We start from the raw sequence: 18,961 nt of genomic DNA on the forward strand, positions 1-18,961 counted from the left end.
TTTATAGTTCTTGACTCTGGAGGCACTGGTTGCTGGTCCATAGTTAAGGCTAAGGCCTCATCTACACAGGGAAATTGATTGGTATAGCTTATTCTGCATTAGCTGTGCTGGTCAACTTCCCTGTGTAGACAAGCCCTGAGTTGAGTTTTTCACATAAAGCAGGGATTCAGCCACTTCTTTATGTATGAAACGTACAGCGTGTCATCCCTAAAATTTTACAGCACTTTTACTTTGAGTATAAGATTAGTTTTCTGAGAATTTCCAAGCAAGTCCATTAATTAGTTTAGGAGTTAAAATTAAGTAATTCAAAATGGGTCCTTTCCGAAATTTAGCAGCTGGTGTCAAACCTTCCCCCCCCCCACCTCCTCAATGATCTTAGTAAACAAATAACACATACTCCACAAACTTCAGTATTCTTAAAACTCTCTGCTGTCTTGTGTGTAAGCTATATTTGAAGAATTTTGAAGAGTGTTAATTGTCACTTTTTCCTCATTCTTCATAACTGAATGTTTCTCCTTCAGTAGGAGATAAAAATATTTTAATACAGAGAATTCAACGAAGAACTATCCTCTGTCAAAACAGCTGCCATCTCCCATTGCTGTCAGTGGCTCTGAAGCAATAGCTACCTTCAGTTGGGTGGACATTTTGAGAGAGAGATCTCAGTGGAACTGTCTGTGCTTTCTGACAGCCTGGTGGGCACCATCTTCCCTGAGATAGCTTGGCACTCTCACTAAATAAATGGAGATGGTAGCTATTTTAAAATGAGAGAGCAAGTGATTTTTCATGAGGTTCTCTTAAGATGTTTTTATGCACCAGCTTTTGGTAGCACATAAACTTTCAGTTATGAAAAATAATGGCAAAAATGACCATTGATCTTAAATATTCATTTTCAAAAGCTACTTGTACCTTGTCTATTCCACAGAGAGGGTACAAAAGGAGAGGAAAGCTAGGGTGTGTGTATGCATGTGTATGTGCCGTGGACTAAGAGGTGCTGGAGAAAAAGGGAAATAGGGGTGTGTGCACATATGGGGTCATTCTTTAGAACTTCATATTTCCAGTGGCATAGAAGTATGCCTCCTTACCACTCCCACACTCTGGTGAACCAGGAAGTAGGACATCAGAGGTTTAAAACTGACATTCAATAAAAAATATTCAATGAAAATTTGATGCCTGTCTTGGCTCATCAGTATATTTAAATGTGACATTATCCAAAAACCCTAAACACAACAATCTTTAGGGATCTATCATTTTTGGCCCGCTTTCTCAGCTAGTTAAGGCACTTGAGCAGTCACTGGACAAAACTATCACTCCTCTGTAGAACAATGTTAAAGAGAATAAAGTCTAATTAATTTGATATAGTTTATGCTAAATTTTAATGCTCAGTTTCTTAACCTTTTACCAGATATTTGCACATAAAATAACCTAGCTTTGTATTGACAGAAACTAGCTTTTTTCCTCCATGTGTCAGTTCCCACTCAACATGTGCACAAATATATTGTATACAAATTAAAGTACATTTCTTAAATGGAATTAAAAATATGAAGTAAAAGTAAGAGGCATAATCTGTAAGCTATCTTCCTTATTAGAAGATAACCTACTGTAGCACACTGTTGTATTAATACAAATAATAGTACTAAAAATATAAGTTAACCATAGATTTCTTTCCCAAAATAATTCTTGTACGTCTCTTAGGTAGTTTATTCTGTCAATATTTTTCTGAAAGAAATCTGATCACAATTTTTTGTTGAAAGAAGCTAGATCTTCTCAGTAATGATATCCTCAAAGTAATGGTTTTCTTTTTTGAACAGGATGAGGAAAGTATCCCGATATCGTATCGAGAGTTACCTGAATACAAAGAATTGCTAGAGTTAAAAAAGTTGAAGAAGCAAAAACTCCAGCAGATGCATGCAGAAAGTGGATTTGTGCAGCATGTGGGTTTCAAGGTAAGGTATACCAGTGATCTGTTGTTACATTAAAACCTCAAAGATATGAACACCAGAGTTGCAGAGTGACCGGTCAACTGGACACCATGTGGAACCGAAAGTAAGCAATCAGGCACATCAGGACTGCCTGTCGCCCCCGCGGGGCAGCCACTTACAGCTAGGAGGTGAAGACGCTGAGGTTCACAGGCACAGCTGTGAGCCCCCGCTGCCAGCCCACGGCAGCCTGAGCAGGCAGAGCAGGAGTAGTGCTGCAGTCTGTGCCGCTTTCCTGTAAGCCGCAGGTGCTGTTTTCACCCCCACCCCTTGGCCAGAAGGAAGACAAACTTGCAAGCTCAGTCCAAGCTTGGGAAAGAAGCTGTCACAGCCTGAGCTGCTTATGCTGCAAGGAAGCTGCCGATGCTGAGGTGGGAGCTGCTGCTCTTGCGGCCAGTGCCTGGCTTGGAGTGTGACCCTGAGCTCTGGAGGAAGCATCTGAAGAAGTGAGGTTCTTACCCACGAAAGCTTATGCTCCCAATACTTCTGTTAGTCTTAAAGGTGCCACAGAATATTTCAAAGTTACAAACAATCTCCATTCCCAAGGTTTCTATAACTCTGAGGTTCTACTGTATTCAGTTTAGTGTGAGCATTTTTTTAAAACTAGCAGGAAGTGGATTTTCTTAGAAAAAAGGAAACTTTTCTTTTCAGAGTGAGAGAGATACAGGAAAAAATAATTATGGAAATATGTAATATCATAATGCAGGATTTTGTCTTAGAAATTTACAGACAACACAATAAAACTCACCGTAAAGAAAAATAAATGACTACAGCTATCTGCACTGGTTTATGAAACCCATCTTAGAATCTAATCTCTTTTGGGGTACTGGGGGGTATTAAACCTTAAAGGGTGAAATTAATCCCAGTTAATAGCAGCAAAGTTTCCCAGTCACTTAAGAATTAGTCCTTCAGGAGTTTGTCTTTTTGAAGGAAGAAAAGCCAGAGATGTGGAATGATAACGTTGGTAGATCAATAGGCAGTGTACTGAGGCTGTAGCTGCAGAGAAAAATTGCAGCAGCATTTGGGCCAGCTCCAGGCAATTTTGAAGAAAGGATTCAAGCAAGGAAATAAAATAATATTGGTATGAGATGAATAAAAATAAAATTTTTACACTTAACATACAGAGACGTGCTATCCACAGCACCATCCGTTTCTAGGCAAGATTGAAAAGGGCGGGAATGCCCAAGGATACCTGTTGTAGTTTGAGAGGATTTTCAGTCATTACCAACAACCTTCTTCGTAGCTGTTCCCCATATATGGAGTCGTGCAGGAATTACCTTGACTCCTTAGAGATGAGAAAGGGCTTATTGGGATTTTTTGGTAGTTGCCTTTTCTATGAGAATGCAAGGTCATTCAGTCCACGGAAACTGACGTACACTTGAAAACTGACACTGTCAGGCTAGTAACATACTGATACTGACAGATTTATTTCACGGATTAGAAAGCTGAGGCTTTTTTAAATAATGCTATTATTGTAGTTCAGAATATAAAACGTGGACCTTGAGCAGGAATATTGCAATTCTAGTTATAAAATAGAATGGACAAAGTAATTTGAGTGACTTATTTAGTACTTTAATGTACTATATTCAAAATTTTATTAAGGTTGCAAAATCAAGCACTCAAAAGTTAGGAAATCCCAGAATTAAGGTTGTCTTTGCAACCTTAATTTGCCCCCTGTGTGTATGCATAATGATACAGTTTTTAGTTACGTGAACACATACTGTATTTTTCCACTGGACTGCCAGCTCATTCAGTGCACAGGATGGACGTTGCTCACTTAATGAATAGCTATTCAATCATTTGTTTTTTTCCTGATTGTTCAAAGTGTGGATTCTTGCCTCATTTACATTATTTAAACCCTGGTCAGAATACACAATTGTTTATTTTTTCATGGGCTTTTCTTTGCTGCTCATCACTGTAGTATCTGAGTGCTTCACAAACATTAATTATTCTTCAGAACAGCCCTGTGAGCTGGTGGGGGCAGAACTACATATTTTTTCCTTGGCCTTGTTCTTGGAAATGACTGAACTATTTTGGCTGAATTAAAAATAAATAAAATAAGTAAAAATCAGCCATAGGCTAATACCCAGCATGGAAAATCTCAGTCCACATGGTTTTTTGGCAGAATTATAAGCAACTGAAATTAGTCTTATCATGGGAATTGTCAAGCAACCTTAACAATAAGTGGAACTACCAGCCTTGCCTGTAGTATAAGTTATATATGTATTGAACTTGGAAACACTACTGTGTAATAAAACTAAGCTAATATATGTTCTTCTTCAGGTGCTTGTTCATGTTGATTCCAATCAGGTGTGTGCGCACGCACGTGCACGTAGCCGGAAGATTTTTCCCTAGCAGCAACCGTAGGGTCAGCCTGGGCGCCGTCTGGAGTCACGCCTTCATGGTGCCCAATATAGAGCCCTGCCGACCCGCCACCCCCGCAGTTCCTTCTTAATGCCAGTGACGGTAGCTGGAACTTCCCTTGCTCTTGCTCCTGTTGTACTCGCCTTGTTTATTCAGATCGTGTAGTTTAGTATAGTCAGTTAGTTGTAAGTTTCATTTATAGGGGTTTCCCCCCCTTATTTGTTGCCTCTGGGGCATGCCACGATCCCCAGGCTTCAAGACCTGCAAGGATTGCGCGAAGCGCATGCCAACGGCGCAGACACACCATCAGACAGCGCCATCAGCACCGGCATGGGGGCCAACATCGACGCCTGTACCTGTGCTTTTCACGGTGCCAAGACCGGACCATTCCACCACTGTCCCCACCAGCTCAAGAGATCCCTCCAGCGAGGATGGAAGGGAGCAACCACCTCCCTTGGTGGCCTCCTCCTCATCTTCCCCAGATGAGGTGCTTGCAAGCACTGCCATTGCCCCAGCTCTGGAAGACTCCAGGGTGTTGCAGCGGTTGCTGCGCTGGGTCGCACAGGGTCCGGGTATTAAGGCAGAGAAAGTTGTAGATAGTGCAGACCCTGTGGTGGACATCCTGGCCCTTCAGGCCCTTCCCGTATCACCTTGCCGCTAATCAAACTATCACAGACATGACCAAGACCGTATGGCAGATCCCGGCCTCTCTGCCACCTACCGCCAAGTGCAATGAACAGTGGTACTTTGTGCCCTCCAAGGGCTACGAACATCTGTACACTCACCCACAACCTGACTCTCTGTTGGTGGACGCTGCTAACCAGTGAGAGAGGCAGGATTTCCAGGGCCCTTCCTCCAAGAATAGGGACACAAAAAAACTGGACCTATTCAGGCAGAAGGTATAGTCCACAGTGAGACTGCAACTCCGCATTTCCAACCAACAGGCCACCGTCAGCAGATATGCCTACAATACCTGCTCGGCGATGGCTAAGTTTACAGAGTTACTTCCCTCAGACTTCCGGGCTGAATTCTCGGCTTTGGTCGAGGAGGGGAGATTGATCTCTAGGACTTCCCTGCAAGCAGTACTTGATGGGGCAGACGCTGCCACTAGAGTCATGGCCACAGGTGTAGCCATGAGAAGGGGCTCGTGGCTCCAGGTCTCCCCTTTGAAGTCCAACAGACCATACAGACTGTTGGCTTTCAAGGGTGAGACTCTGTTTTAGAAAAGACAGACAAAAGGCTAAACAGCCTGAAGGACTCCAGAGCCACCCTCAAGTCCCTGGGCCTCTACACACCTTCCACTCAGCTGAGACACTTCCAGCTGCAGCCCACTTAGAGGTTCAGTCAGCAGAACCACCAAGATGGCTCCAGAAGGTGGAACAGAAGCGGCAGGTGAAGGCCGTGTCAACCTTCTGGCCAGAGCTCGGGACAACCGAAGCCGTCTTCGGGACCCAAGCCTGCCTTTCGAAGGCACGGTCGAGGATGGTGTACCACACCTGGAAATTGGATCCACCCTGCCTTACCTTCTCATCCCAACTATCCCCTTTCCACCATGTATGGTCCCTTATTATCTTAGACCGATGGGTGCTCCGCATGGTAGAGAGGGGATACTCCATCCAGTTCTGTGCCCTTCCACCCCCCTTCCCCGTCCCTCTTCAGGGACCCTTCTCAAAAGCAACTCCTTATCCAGGAGGTGCAGTCGCTCCTATTTTAGGGGCAATGGAGAAAGTTCCTCAGGAGCACAGGAGCGAGGACTTTTATTGCTGGTATTTCCTAATACCGAAAGCCAAAGGCGGCCTCAGGCCCATCCTGGACCTGCGGGAACTCTACAAGTTTATAAAGAAACTCAAGTTCCGCATGGTCTCTCTGGCCTCCATCATTCCTTCCTTGGATCCAGCAGACTGGTATGCCGCCTTTGACTTGAAGGACCCACACCCCCAATCACTGTGCACTCCGCCAGGGCGCAGGCTTTGTCAACAACGTTCCTGGCGCAGGTCCCCACTCGAGATCTGCAGGGCAGTGACGTGGTCCTCCATCCACACTTTCACCACGCACTATGCGATTACCCAGCAGGCCAGAGACGATGCGGCCTTTGGATGAGCAGTGCTCCAATCAGTGGACGACTCCTACCCCTCTGTCCAAGTAGCTGGCAAGAAGGAACTGAGGGGGTGGCAGGTCGCCACGAAGGCGTAAGTCCAGGGGGTGCCCAGGCCGACCCTATGATTGCTGCTAGGGAAAAATCTTGCAGCTACTGTGCATGTGCCTGCACACACACTTGATTGGAACGGACACGAATGACACATCTCGAAGAACAACAGTTATGAGAAGGTGAGTAACGGTTTTTTATCCTAATGTACAGCTTACCTTAAAAGGTTGCTAATGCAGCTGTCTAGTGATACCATGTTTTGCTTCTATGTAGAGGATCTCAAGTTCAGGCATTTCAGATCATTGAGTTTGAAGAATTGCAGAGTCATCATGCTCATCCCAGAGCTAGAAAGGACTGCCTTGTATCATTTTGCAGCACCTCTTCTGGCCAATTTAGGACTGGCCTTGATAGGTTCAAGAGGAAAGCATGTCCATCTGTTGTTGGCCAGAAGGACAATCGCAATGGGAAGCCTTGAGGGAGTGCGGAACAAAGCAGAAAATAGGATGATCATCAGCAGTCTAAGTGGTCTTTCCTAGGATCTGTTAATTTATAAATACCAGAGAGACAAGATGGGTGAGATCATATCTTTTATTGTGCCAACTTCTGTCGGAGAGAGAGACCAGCTTTCAAGGTTACACAGAGCTCATCTGCAGGTGGTGATGATTTTGGAAGAAATAATGCTTTTTATTGTCCTTTGAATGCAGTACATTGGTCGAGATGAAACGATATATATTTTTAACATAAATTCTTTCTTTCTCTACCTTTTTGTTCAATATGTTTCACAGTGTGACAACTGCGGAACGGAACCCATTCAAGGCATTCGGTGGCACTGCCAGGATTGCCCGCAAGAAATGTCCTTGGATTTCTGTGATTCTTGTTCTGACTGGTGAGCAGCAAGCATTGATGCTTCTTATTTGCAATTATTTGAATATCCCTTTAAGGCTTAAATCCCACATATGCAAAGAATTTACTCAGTGTTTATCTGTTCCATGATGGCTCTGGAAAGTTAGCTGTAACTAGATTATAATTGTAATGTGTATTTCTAATAGGTTTTTTTGTGTGTGTTTTCTGGTAGGGTGTGAAAGTCGATCATTCTTTCAGTGCAATGGAGAGAGTAATTAATATTTGGACCATTAAGTATGAGTCAGGGAAAGTATGTTATCTGAAATCCTCAACTGTGAAGTAATGGTGTGTGATATAGAATTTGACGAGCATCTGTCAATTAAAAAAAAATAAAAATAAAATATATTCATTGTTTCTGAAGTGAATATATTATGAAAAATAAGTTCACTTGCCAAATTGTGTTTTCTTTCCTTTGCAGTCTACATGAAACAGAGATTCACAAGGAAGATCACCAGTTACAGCCTATTTACAGAGCAGAGACATTCTTAGATAGAGACTACTGCATGTCCCAAGGCACCAGTTACAATTATCTTGACCCGAACTACTTTCCAGCAAATAGATGACATGGGAAGCAGACTTACAACCTTGGGCTTACTATCCTCTTTGAAAAGTAACAATGGCATCATTGTTAATTCCGTGCACACTTTGGAAAGACTCTGCTTTCCCTGAAATGTCACTCACAGCATGACAGCTTCCTGGGTGTACTCGTCAAACTACAGCTCTGAACTGTCACGGTTCTTGATCACTGAACAGCAGCTGAACATTCCTAGTGTGCAGAAGGTTTCACTGGGAGATTTTCCTTTTACCACCTTAGTCATTTTTAGGTGGTGAATCTAAAACAACAAAAAAGAAAGGAAAAAAAATACAGAAGGGTGAGCCAGAAATGAGAGCACGCATTTAAAGATACAATAAATTCCAAAGGCTTTGAAGAACTTGGTTATGAGATCCAGAGAAGATGAAGTATTTATATAAAAACAGTTTAGTAGCTTGCAGTTTTGTTGTGAAATAGTTTTCAGCACAGAAACTGACTTCTTTAGGCAAGGTTTTAACCAATGACAGTGTTTGCTTCTAGGATATACTCTAAAAAATACTCACTGTTCCAGTGATGGTTGGTTACAGGTCTTTATTAAATTGAGCTGCTTAATCACATTGACTTCTATTTTTTTTTTTTTTTTTTTTTAACCACAATGAACTCTATTACCAACAGTGAAGCACTACAGGGAGCAACTGTTGCATTGCTTCCTTAACCAGCTCATGGTTTGTGAATGTTATAAAATTGTCACTCAGATATATTTTTTAAATGTAATGTTATATAAGATGATCATGTGATGTGTACAAAATATGGTGAAAAGTGCCAGTGGTAGTAACTGTGTAAAGTCTCTAATACTCAACATTAACTCCTTTAAAATAAAATACACAGCCTTCTGCCTCTGTATTTGGAGTTGTTAGTGCAACTCAGCAAAGAAAACTGCCTAATATAAATCATATATATGGTAATAATTTTCCTCTTTTGTAGTCTGCACAAGATCCATGAAAGATTGTATTTTTATTACTATTTAAACAAGTGATTAAATTTAGCCTGAGCAGTGAGCAAAGGTTCACATGCATTCTTTTATACTGCTGGATTTTGTTGTGCATCATTTAAAACATTTTGTATGTTTCTTCTTATCTGTGTATACAGTATGTTCTTAAATAATGTTCAATTGTCAGGAGAACTGTGAGAAATAAACTATGTGGATACACTCTGTTTATATATAGAATGCTTACTGTGATTTCCTTTCTGGGTAGAAATTAACTTTTTAACCAACATTAACAATAGAAAATAGTACATTTTAGCAGGTCACATGAATACGTAAAAGGCCCATATCTGCATTGGCTCAGCACTTGGCACTGCTGTTGACTTCAGTGGGAACTGAACGGACACTGCACTTAATAGAATGTGCTCAGCCTCTTGCAGGATAAGAGCCTTAGTTTTCTCATATCCTGTTCACAAATTGGGTTGTTTTTTTTTCAGACTGAAGAAGAAAGGAATGTTAGCAACGTCGGTAGGCTGTGTTAATCTCAAAAAGTGCTGATGTCTGCAAAGCTTTGTAATTACTGTGATATTTTTGAACTAATTTTTTTTATTGAACTGTATAGCTTGTGATTCAGAAACATGCATTATTTTAAACTGTATTAGTTTTCCACTTACTTAAACAAAAACTTGAATTTTCAGAGTGATTAGAATGTAAAAGAAACACATTAGCTTAAAACCATGGCAATAAGAAGGGTAATTGGCTGATTGCATTTGATAGTAACTTTAGCTGTAGCCAGATCACAGTGTTAAATTTCACAATTTCATGTAGGTGTAATTACTATTTGTTTCTAAGGAAAATAAGCATATAATATATTGAGTAGATAATACAGTACAATTACTAAAAACATTGAATGATGTAATACATCATCTGTAAGCATATCTCATATACTTTGAGAAATTAATAAACCTAAAGATATATAATACAACAAATATACCAGATGTACTTCACTTTTCTCTTTAATGAAAGACAAAAGTTATTGTGTGATAGAATCTATAATATCATGGGAACATAAAATATTATGTTCTCCCACTCAGTTACACTCTGTTATGGAAGCTGTTTTGGTGAAGAGTGATTACCAAAGAGAGAAATCTGTTGTCATCATATTTTTTATGGGCTTTTAAAATGTTCTTAGAGGGAAATAACCATAATACATAAGTGGGGAAAAAATTACAAACGTGCACAGGGGAAAGGTTAATACGGTTTGAAGGGGAGGGGCGGAATGGGGGGTTGGGGAGAGAGGGAATTCAGACCTGAAATCCCTTAGTTAAAATCTCTTGATTAAAGCCCTGTTTCTAATTTGAATGAATATTTGTGTGTATAGATGTGCGCGCGCACGCACACACACACACACACACAATTATCTCTCTCTCTCACACAGTATAAATGTGTATGGAGATATGTGTAAGAGTGGTGGATATCAAATATATAATATACTCACACAGAAACAGTGCTGCTTATTGAGATAGGGGAAATCGTGTGTGTGTGTATGATACTTGCAAACTGATTCATGTAATGTTTGCATTCATTCTAGATTGGCATCTCAGCAGCTATACCTGATGGACTAGGACAGTGATTTTCAACCTTTTTTTCATTTGCAGACCCCTACAAAATTTCAAATAGAGGTGCAGGACCCCTTTGGAAGTTCAACCTGTGATCCAGAGACCCCTGCAATAGAAGTCTTAGACTTAAAACTGACTAAACAGAATTCAACTGTAAATGTTTCAGGGCACAGCATGTGACACAGTGTGAGAAAGGGCACTAAACTGTGGGCTTCAATTGTAATGACAACACTTTTGGGTTTTACCTGAAAGTGGGGGTATTCACATACTTTTGATCAGAAAAACAGAATGCCTTTTCTGAGCTCTGAAATTTTATTTTCATAGTCACCATTCGCGGACCCCTTAGACTGAGGCCTGGTCTACACTAGGGGGGAGGATCGACCTAAGATACGCAACTTCAGCTCCGAGAATAGTTGTAACTGAAGTCGACATATCTTAGGTCGACTTACCTCGCGTCCTCACAGTGCGGGGTCGATTGCTGCCACTCCCCCGTCGACTCTGCTTCCGCCTCTAAGTACAGGAGTCAACGGCAGAGCGATCAGGGATCGATTTATCACGTCTACACTACACGCGATAAATCGATCCCCGATAGATCAATCACTACCCACCGATCTGTGTAGACGTAGTCATCGTCTGCAGATGTCCAGCGGGTCCGCAGATCGCAGGCTGAAAACCATTGGATTAGGAAATGTGATATAAGAAAGAAGGGTAAAATTTGACACACTACATTTAAAATATGGAATTGTGTGTTGACTAATATTGTAAATAACTTTTTGAATTAGAAACTGATGATCAGTTTCTGAGGGACAGCACGAAAAATCAAAGTTTCACATTTCACTCATTTTAATTGTCATTCTAATGAGAAATAACTCAAGGATAATTTACAACCACATGATCATTCTAAAATCCTCTAATTACTGGAAAAATAGCATAAGAGTACAGCCAGTAGTGCCACCAGGTTCAGATCTAGGCTAAAATGATGTTTCTCCTCAGGCCAGAGGAGTCTGGCTGCATTCTGAAGGTAAATTGATTATTTTCAAGAAGTGGTTTGCTAGACATGTTGTATCATGTACCCTTCCAGTTGGTTCACGGCAATGTTCTGGAGTTGGCATAGCACCTCAATTGGTGTCCGAAGGAAAGGTTAACTTGTAAAGGAACCCAAGGAAGCAAGTACATCCACAATTCAAGGAGAAGAGCAGGTCTAAAATTGCCCTTTAGTGAATAACTGAAGCTATTGCTTACGGGGCAGATGTCAAGGAAGTAGAAGAAAAGTGCAAAAAAAATTAAAAACTCTGCCCTGATTTGGGGGGAAGGGAGGGGAGTTTAGAGTGCTTTATTTGATTTATATTTACCAATTATCCATATTTTATGGAGCTTTAGGCAATATCAAACCCACGTGTACTGCAGCATAAATAACGACTCTTAGCATTTGTCCATACTTTTTATTTGTATTGTGTCTTCATTACAAGAAAGATAACTTCAAAAATACAAATCTGCCCCATAAATGCTCAGTGAAAGTACAGTTGTTGACAGAAAGATCAATCATGCAAACTTAAACTGTGGACTGGTGCAACAGCACAGTAAGAGGATGCAATTACTTCACAAGAATGTCAAATAAGGTTTGTTTGTTTTTTGGCTACCAGTGTACCAAAACCCAACATTTTGGCTGAGTATGGTTTTGCATATTTTTGTGCAGATATTTTGGAAAGGTGGATTGTTAAAGATACAAGCAACAGGAATCAAACAATCCCTGCCTTTTTTTTTTCTTTTTGACTGTCATTTTCAAAGTTTGGCAGTGCCACTAGAAGACAACAGATGAGGATCCAAAACTGAAATTTACACTTGGAATACTTAGAGAGTATGATTTAATGATATCTGCTAATCTTTATACATAATGGCTGTTGAACAACTTCACATGCTAATTTTTAACAGTGAAATATGCTACTATTATTAGCCTGGAGAACAATTTGTTTGCACTTTTAATTGTACCAACATTATTCAGTTCATGTTTTCAGCAAAGAGCAAAGGTATCCCTGCCCAATTAGAAAATTGTTACAATATACAGCAAACTCTAGCAGCACAACAAAGATTTCACAGCAGTTTTGTCTGTGCGATGGCAACAGATGGACAGACCTCTACAGTGTTTGTTAATTTCTTCATGTTCAGTTCATTTTTGCAATGCATTGACAGTGTTTTGGGGAAGTGTTAAAAGTCTATTCAACTTCCACAACTCCACAAATTAGCATAACTAATTCCAGGAATGTTCCATTATAAAGCACAATGGCAGAGAACAGATTTCAACCACTATAAATCGGGAACAAGCTAAGTGTTAGCACAAAAATGAACAGTGTTAATTAATGAAAGAAAAAAAAAATCATTGCAATGAGACAGAGCAATCCTGAAAGTCTTTGCTATATGGCAGTTGAAGGAACTGACTGCTGATTGTTTAATACATATGATTTTATTCAAATGCATGATACTATAAATATAAACTGGAGCTGCTGTTCACCATGCTGCTGTTAACCTGTGAAGTGCAAACAATTTGATAAACAACATACAGTACTAGTGTGGTTTTAGTGTGGAGACCATTTTGTATTTAGCATATTGTATGATTATAAATATAAGATTTATTTTAAAATAACATTTAATACCACATGCACAAATTCCAGATATCTCTCAAGACAGCAGATATTGCTTTGAACAGCAAGTGCACATGAGATGAAACTTTGTATGTAAACCATTACTGTACTTCTGCTGAAAGAGACAATGCTTCCTCTTCCTTTTTCAGAAAGCAGTCGACTGATGTGCAGACTTGAAGAAAAACCTCTTCTGGCGTTCCTTCTGCATTTATCTATTAAAACAAAACATTCATTAAATAGAAATGATGTGAACACACCAGCCTATGCTGGTTAAGTTGTAACAATTTAAATTACCCATGTTGTCTAAATAATTGATCCAAAAAACTCAAAGCAGTACTAATTCTGGGTTATTGGATTTGGGATTGGATTTATAAACATTCTCCTTAAGAAACCCTACTGTAGTGTCTGCAGCTTCTGTAAATGCTGAACTGGAAAACAGCATATTCATTTCGTGTGCTTCCACTAGATTACATGTGGAGGTTTCGTAGGTTGCGCAAGTGTACATTGATCTTTCTGTAGAGTCCTTTGAAGTTTAAAATATCATAACATCTTTGATATATGGAAACGACTAAAATTTTTGGGATTCCTATTTTAACACTATTTTATGTTAAACATAAACTCAATAAAATAGCCCCGTTTAATACTGGTAAAAAAAAAGTCACTTAGCTCTGACTTGTTTACTGTTTTCTTGTCATTTGAAGTGTCACTGCATATAATCCCACCGCTCCCAACCTAGCTTGTCAATTTTGAGTTTTTTGTATTTCCAGCTTTGAGAATTTGTTCCAGTTTTGTCATGACCTCTGGGCAGTGCATGTTCTGCAGTGGGCACTGCTTTTGTTCTGGTCCATTGCTCACTTTCTTCAAAACAGATAAGTCCGAGTTTTTCTCGTTAGCTTGAGTTCTTCACAGATTCTGCTTTGACCAAATGTTCTCCTGGCTGTTAGACTCACTTTGGAGAACCAAGAAAGACTAAAACTGCAGTGGAATAATTACCAGTGTTTTGGCTGTGGGGAACAGAGTTTACAGCCAGTAATTGTTCTGTGTATTAGATGGGAAATGTGTAGATTAATACAGCTTATTTCTTATCATTATTTTCTTTGTATTTAGTGTCAGATGCTTTTTTTTATTCTGTATTTCATCTTTGGCCTATTAAAACCATTCATACACCTCTCTAAATTTTTATATTTTGTATTCCAGAAATATCTGCAAACTGGATCTGTAATACAATCGATCATGTTTATTACCATGAGAAATAATGGCTTTAGCTATGCAGTGAAACAGAATTTGAGGTCTGAACTAAAGTTTCAATCTCTAATTCAATTGTTTTTTCCAAAGTATGAAACTCTACACTGTATGCACATAAAATACATATTTTAGAGCAGCAGAATTTCAGTGCAAGAAAAATTCCTTGTGGAAATTTTTTTATTTCTCAAATTTTTAAAATACAACATTAGCTGCCCATTCAGGGCTCTAGGTCCCTATCCCCTAATTTTAAAATCACTAAATAAACAAAGGCCTGTCCACAACTAGAGCCACTTCAGCACATTCTCTCCTCAGCCACCTTAGAGAAGAGGGGAAAAGGGGTTTTGTTTTGCAATGTGCAAATGTGTAGGGTGACCAGATGTCCCGATTTTATGGGGTCTTTTTCTTATATAGGCTCCTATTACCCCACACCCCCTGTCCTGATTTTTCACACTTCCTGTCTGGTCACCCTAGCCCAAAGGTTAACAACTCTGAATTCTGGTGGATCCGATAGGGGAGGACGGGGGGTAAGTTCTAAAAATCAAGGATACCCTGCAGCCTATGTCTCTTACTCTCCCTCCTACCTATTGAAACATTGCTGTAGTACCCCATGAGCCAGTGCATGGGCCAGTGGAACTATTGTCCACAACTACACTCTGGGTTCTCTTAGGAGTATAAGAACAGATACACTCGGGAAAGGATCCATCCACCCCTCCTTATGGTCACAAAGAAACCACTAAATCTCATGGTCAATTGTATGGAAGGCTGCAGACAAAAAATCAGCATGAGCACATTAGAGTAGTAGAATACCAGAGTTACGGACTTACTGGTCAACTGGACACCTTGTTTAGCCAGAAATAATCAATCAGGCACCAGCAGAGACCAAAAAAACCCCCAGCAAGTACTGTACTGCCTTGGGGCTTTAGCCCTGGGGCTCAGGGCTTCAACTGTGGGGGTGTAGGGGTTGGGCTACAGCTGCGGGGTGGAGGGGTCAGGGCTCTGGGTTGGGAGGGAGGGAGAGCTCAGCTTCTGACCCTCAGGAGCACTGGGGCTCAGGGTTTTAGACATGGGGTGAGCGCTGGGACTTCAGCCCTGCAGCTCTGTTCCCGGCTTCTGCCCCATGGGGGCCATTGGGACTCAGGGCTTTGCTACAGGGGGAGTGCTGGTTTCAGCCCCAGCACTCTCCTTGTGGGCTAAAGCCCTGGTGTGCCCCCACCCCTGGTGGAAACTGGAAGGGAGGGTGGCGCTGTGGGGAGCCCCGGCGCCCCCTGTGGGGCAGAAGCTGGGAATGGAGCTGTGGGGCTGAAGCCCCGACCAGAGCTCCCCCCAGGTCTAAAGCCCTGAGCCCTGGTGCTCCTGCGGGGCAGAAGCCCAGAATGCTGGTGCCCTGAGGGGCAGAAGTCCCTCACCCATCCCCTGTGGCTGCAGCCCCAACCCCCCAGTGGCTGAAGTCCATAATGTCTTGTTCAGAGTTAGGGAACATTTCAGATTTATGAACCTCCATTCCCAAGATGTCCGTAACTCTGAGATTCTACTGTATCTTCATCCATTGCTGGGAGGAGGTTAGCAAATGCAACCAGTGTAGTTGCCTTGCTACCGCCTTCTGGGGGTATGTTTACATTGCAATAAAAGACCCACCGCTGGCCCAGGTCAGTTGACTTGGGTTCGCAGGACTTGGCCATGGGGCTAAAATTTGTAATGCAGATGTTTGGGCTTGGGCTGTAGCCTGGGCTCTGAAAGCCCACGAGGGGGATGGAAATCAGCACTGCAGCCTGAACCCCATAAGCCTTTGTCAATTGACCCGGGCTCTGAGACTCGGCGCTGCAGGTTTTTTATTGGAGTGTAGACCTACCCTCAGTGACTCTTCCTAATAATGGGAGAGAGAACACAGGCCAATAGCCGGACTGTCAGCATCAAGAGTTGGTTTTCTGAACATGGGATTTGCAATACTTTATTTAAGAGCTGCTGGAATCTACCCACTCAATGGGAAACACTGACAATTTTGACCAACAATAGTCCCAGTACCACCACCACCAGCCTTCACCAGACATGAAGGGAAAAGGTCCAACTCGCAGGATATACCACAAAGTTATCCCAGCACCTGTATAATCTCAGCGAGCAGCACTGGCTGAAAGAGAAGTTTGTCCCTTCAAGTGTACGATGGACCCTGCAAGCTAAGAACTTACAAATGGTATGGTAAGTTCAAGACTTTGTGGCCTCTATTGTGAGCTAGATCTAAATACAGTATTAAGGCTCCCTGTTTTTTGTGCTGCATCAGATTGGAACTTCCACTGCAGTTTTAGGTAACTTCCAACATGGAGGATTTTAGTGTGAAGTCTGATAATGAAAAATACACTCAGTCCTACAGTCCTTGTGTTGTTTATTTTGGTATTATTTTCAGTTTATTTTATACTTTCCCCATATTTTTATTTCATTGCATGACTTTGTATTGAAAATACATAACTTGAAATTGCCACAGAGGAAGATGAAGCGTTTGACCATAGAAACAAGACCATGTAGGTACACTTAAGGTACCTAGGAAGGCAGTTAGTATTGTGGGATGCTTTGTTAAAATGCTCACCAATCCAATTATAGTTAATGTTAACACTTACATTCCCAGGACTGGGGTTGCAGAATTACAATCCCATTGAGAATGATGGTGCAGGTCACACTTCTCCGAACTAGTTACTCAGGCTGTCTGCAAACATAGAGGCTTAGCTACATGGGAAGTTATCACAGAATAAGCTAGGGTGTGAATTTAAAGCACACCAGCTATTCTGCACAAACTTCCCATGTGGACACTTATTCCAAGCTAAAAGTGATTTTTGTGGTTTAGTGTACTAAACTACACCACAAAAAGAGTCATTCTTAGGCTTGGCTTACACATAAATGTTTTATTGGCATCTATTGGTCATACCAACAAAATCCCCAATGTAGACACAGCTATGCTGGTGGAAGAGTGCTTCTGTTGTCAGGACTAACATCACTCAGAGAGGTGATGTTCCTATGCTGGGAGAAAAAAATCAGTTTAGGCTGTCTGTATGCTAGGGGGCTATGCCGGCACAGGCTTTGTAGTGTAGACATGGCCCTAGTGTAGAATGTGTCCACATGGGGAGCTACAGCAGAATTGATATTGCACTCTATACCCACACCCTAGCTTATTCCATGCTAACTTCCTGTGTAAACAAGCCCTTAGAAAAACTGTGCTGCACTGGTTTCCCTTCATTTCATATTTTAAAGAATTGTCCCTTATGACCATATTCCCCATAATTGTCAGTTATTGTTTCTTGCATCTCTCTCTGAAGCAGTTGAGAAACAATGGGGTTTCCACTCCCAGGGGGTCACAAGATAATCAGGAGGGGTTGTGAGATGTTACATTTTATTACAAGCTAAAGCAAAAAAAATCTCGCTTCCCCACTTATCCTTACACTTCAAATTCAAGTATTCTCTGCCAATCTTTAGACACACACACTGATTATATGGGAGTATCCCTGCTACTCTTTTACAGAGACTGTATCAGTGATAACACATGTAGGGATCACAGAAATGTGTTACTTCAAACTAGGGCTCATCCACCTGAAAAGATTAAGAAACACTCCTCTAAAGCATATAGTGTTGGCTGCTATCAGAGACTGGACAATCCTACACTAGATGGTCTTATCCAGTATGGCAATTTCTATGAATAATTGTGGGGGGTTTTGTAATAGCTATGCAAAAAGTCTGCAATAACTAACTAAAAGTTTCCTTTACTGCTCCTTAACCAGCACATGCCTTAACTACTTTTCAGAGCTGTTATTAAAAGTAGAAGGGAAAAAACTGCATGTGGATTGACATCTTGGAGGCTAAACTTCAGGCTGATGTGATTTGAACTAGGGAAGTTTTATGACTCTCTGAAAATCCACTGGGCCAGGCTGCTTACATTATTTGCTAAGTGCACACTCCTTTTATTTAGCTGTCTATTTGAACGTGAAGTTTCCTAGGAATACACCTACTCAGCTACTGTAAACCAGGTTGGGATCTTGCTTGATTGCCTATGCGTTGCTTTTAATATTACTTATTAAACTCCTACGTACTGTCAATAAACGAAGCTTTAAAGGATGAGTCAGATATTAAGAATAATCAGAATTTGTCTTTCTCAGTAAAAAGCATAACTACTGAATAAGCCACTATTACATTAGACATTGAGCCTGATTTTTAAAGGTATTTAGGGATCTAAAGATGCAGATAGATGCCTAGTGGGATTTTCAAAAGCACCTATGTGCCTAACTCCCCTGGAAATCAATGGGGGTGAGGCACAAAGGCACTTCTGAAAATCCCACTAGGCTAGGGTAACCAGACAGCAAGTGTGAAAAATCGGGATGGGGGTGGACGGTAATAGGCGCCTATATAAGACAAAGCCCCAAATATAGGGACTGTCTCTATAAAATCAGGCCATCTGGGCATGTCTACACTTATGGTGGGGTGTGTACACACACACACACAGCATGCCAGCTAGAAAGGGTACAAAGAGCAGCGTAAATAGTGAGGCACTGCTTAGGCGAGTAGTAGACTTCAA

At 41.2% G+C, this 18,961-nt stretch overlaps 2 protein-coding genes across 7 annotated transcripts in view; one reads left to right on the forward strand and one right to left on the reverse strand.

Annotated features, from left to right (window-relative positions):
- Positions 1–9,140, forward strand: part of ZZZ3 (zinc finger ZZ-type containing 3) — a 92,661-nt gene extending 83,521 nt beyond the window's left edge. For all 6 annotated transcript variants that reach the window (XM_054037163.1, XM_054037164.1, XM_054037160.1 and 3 more), the window contains 3 exons: positions 1,809–1,943; positions 7,272–7,372; positions 7,808–9,140. In XM_054037163.1, coding sequence (XP_053893138.1) covers positions 1,809–1,943; positions 7,272–7,372; positions 7,808–7,952 — 381 coding nt within the window. In that variant the 3' untranslated portion in view covers positions 7,953–9,140. The remainder of the gene's footprint in view (positions 1–1,808; positions 1,944–7,271; positions 7,373–7,807) is intronic.
- A 2,812-nt stretch (positions 9,141–11,952) lies between these two features.
- Positions 11,953–18,961, reverse strand: part of AK5 (adenylate kinase 5) — a 164,723-nt gene continuing 157,714 nt past the window's right edge. Inside the window, exon 14 of the mRNA XM_054037166.1 lies at positions 11,953–13,376. Within this exon, the coding sequence (XP_053893141.1) occupies positions 13,266–13,376 (111 nt within the window). The 3' untranslated portion in view covers positions 11,953–13,265. The remainder of the gene's footprint in view (positions 13,377–18,961) is intronic.

This window comes from Malaclemys terrapin, chromosome 8 (assembly GCF_027887155.1).
Source record: "Malaclemys terrapin pileata isolate rMalTer1 chromosome 8, rMalTer1.hap1, whole genome shotgun sequence".
NCBI lineage: Eukaryota > Metazoa > Chordata > Testudines > Emydidae > Malaclemys > Malaclemys terrapin.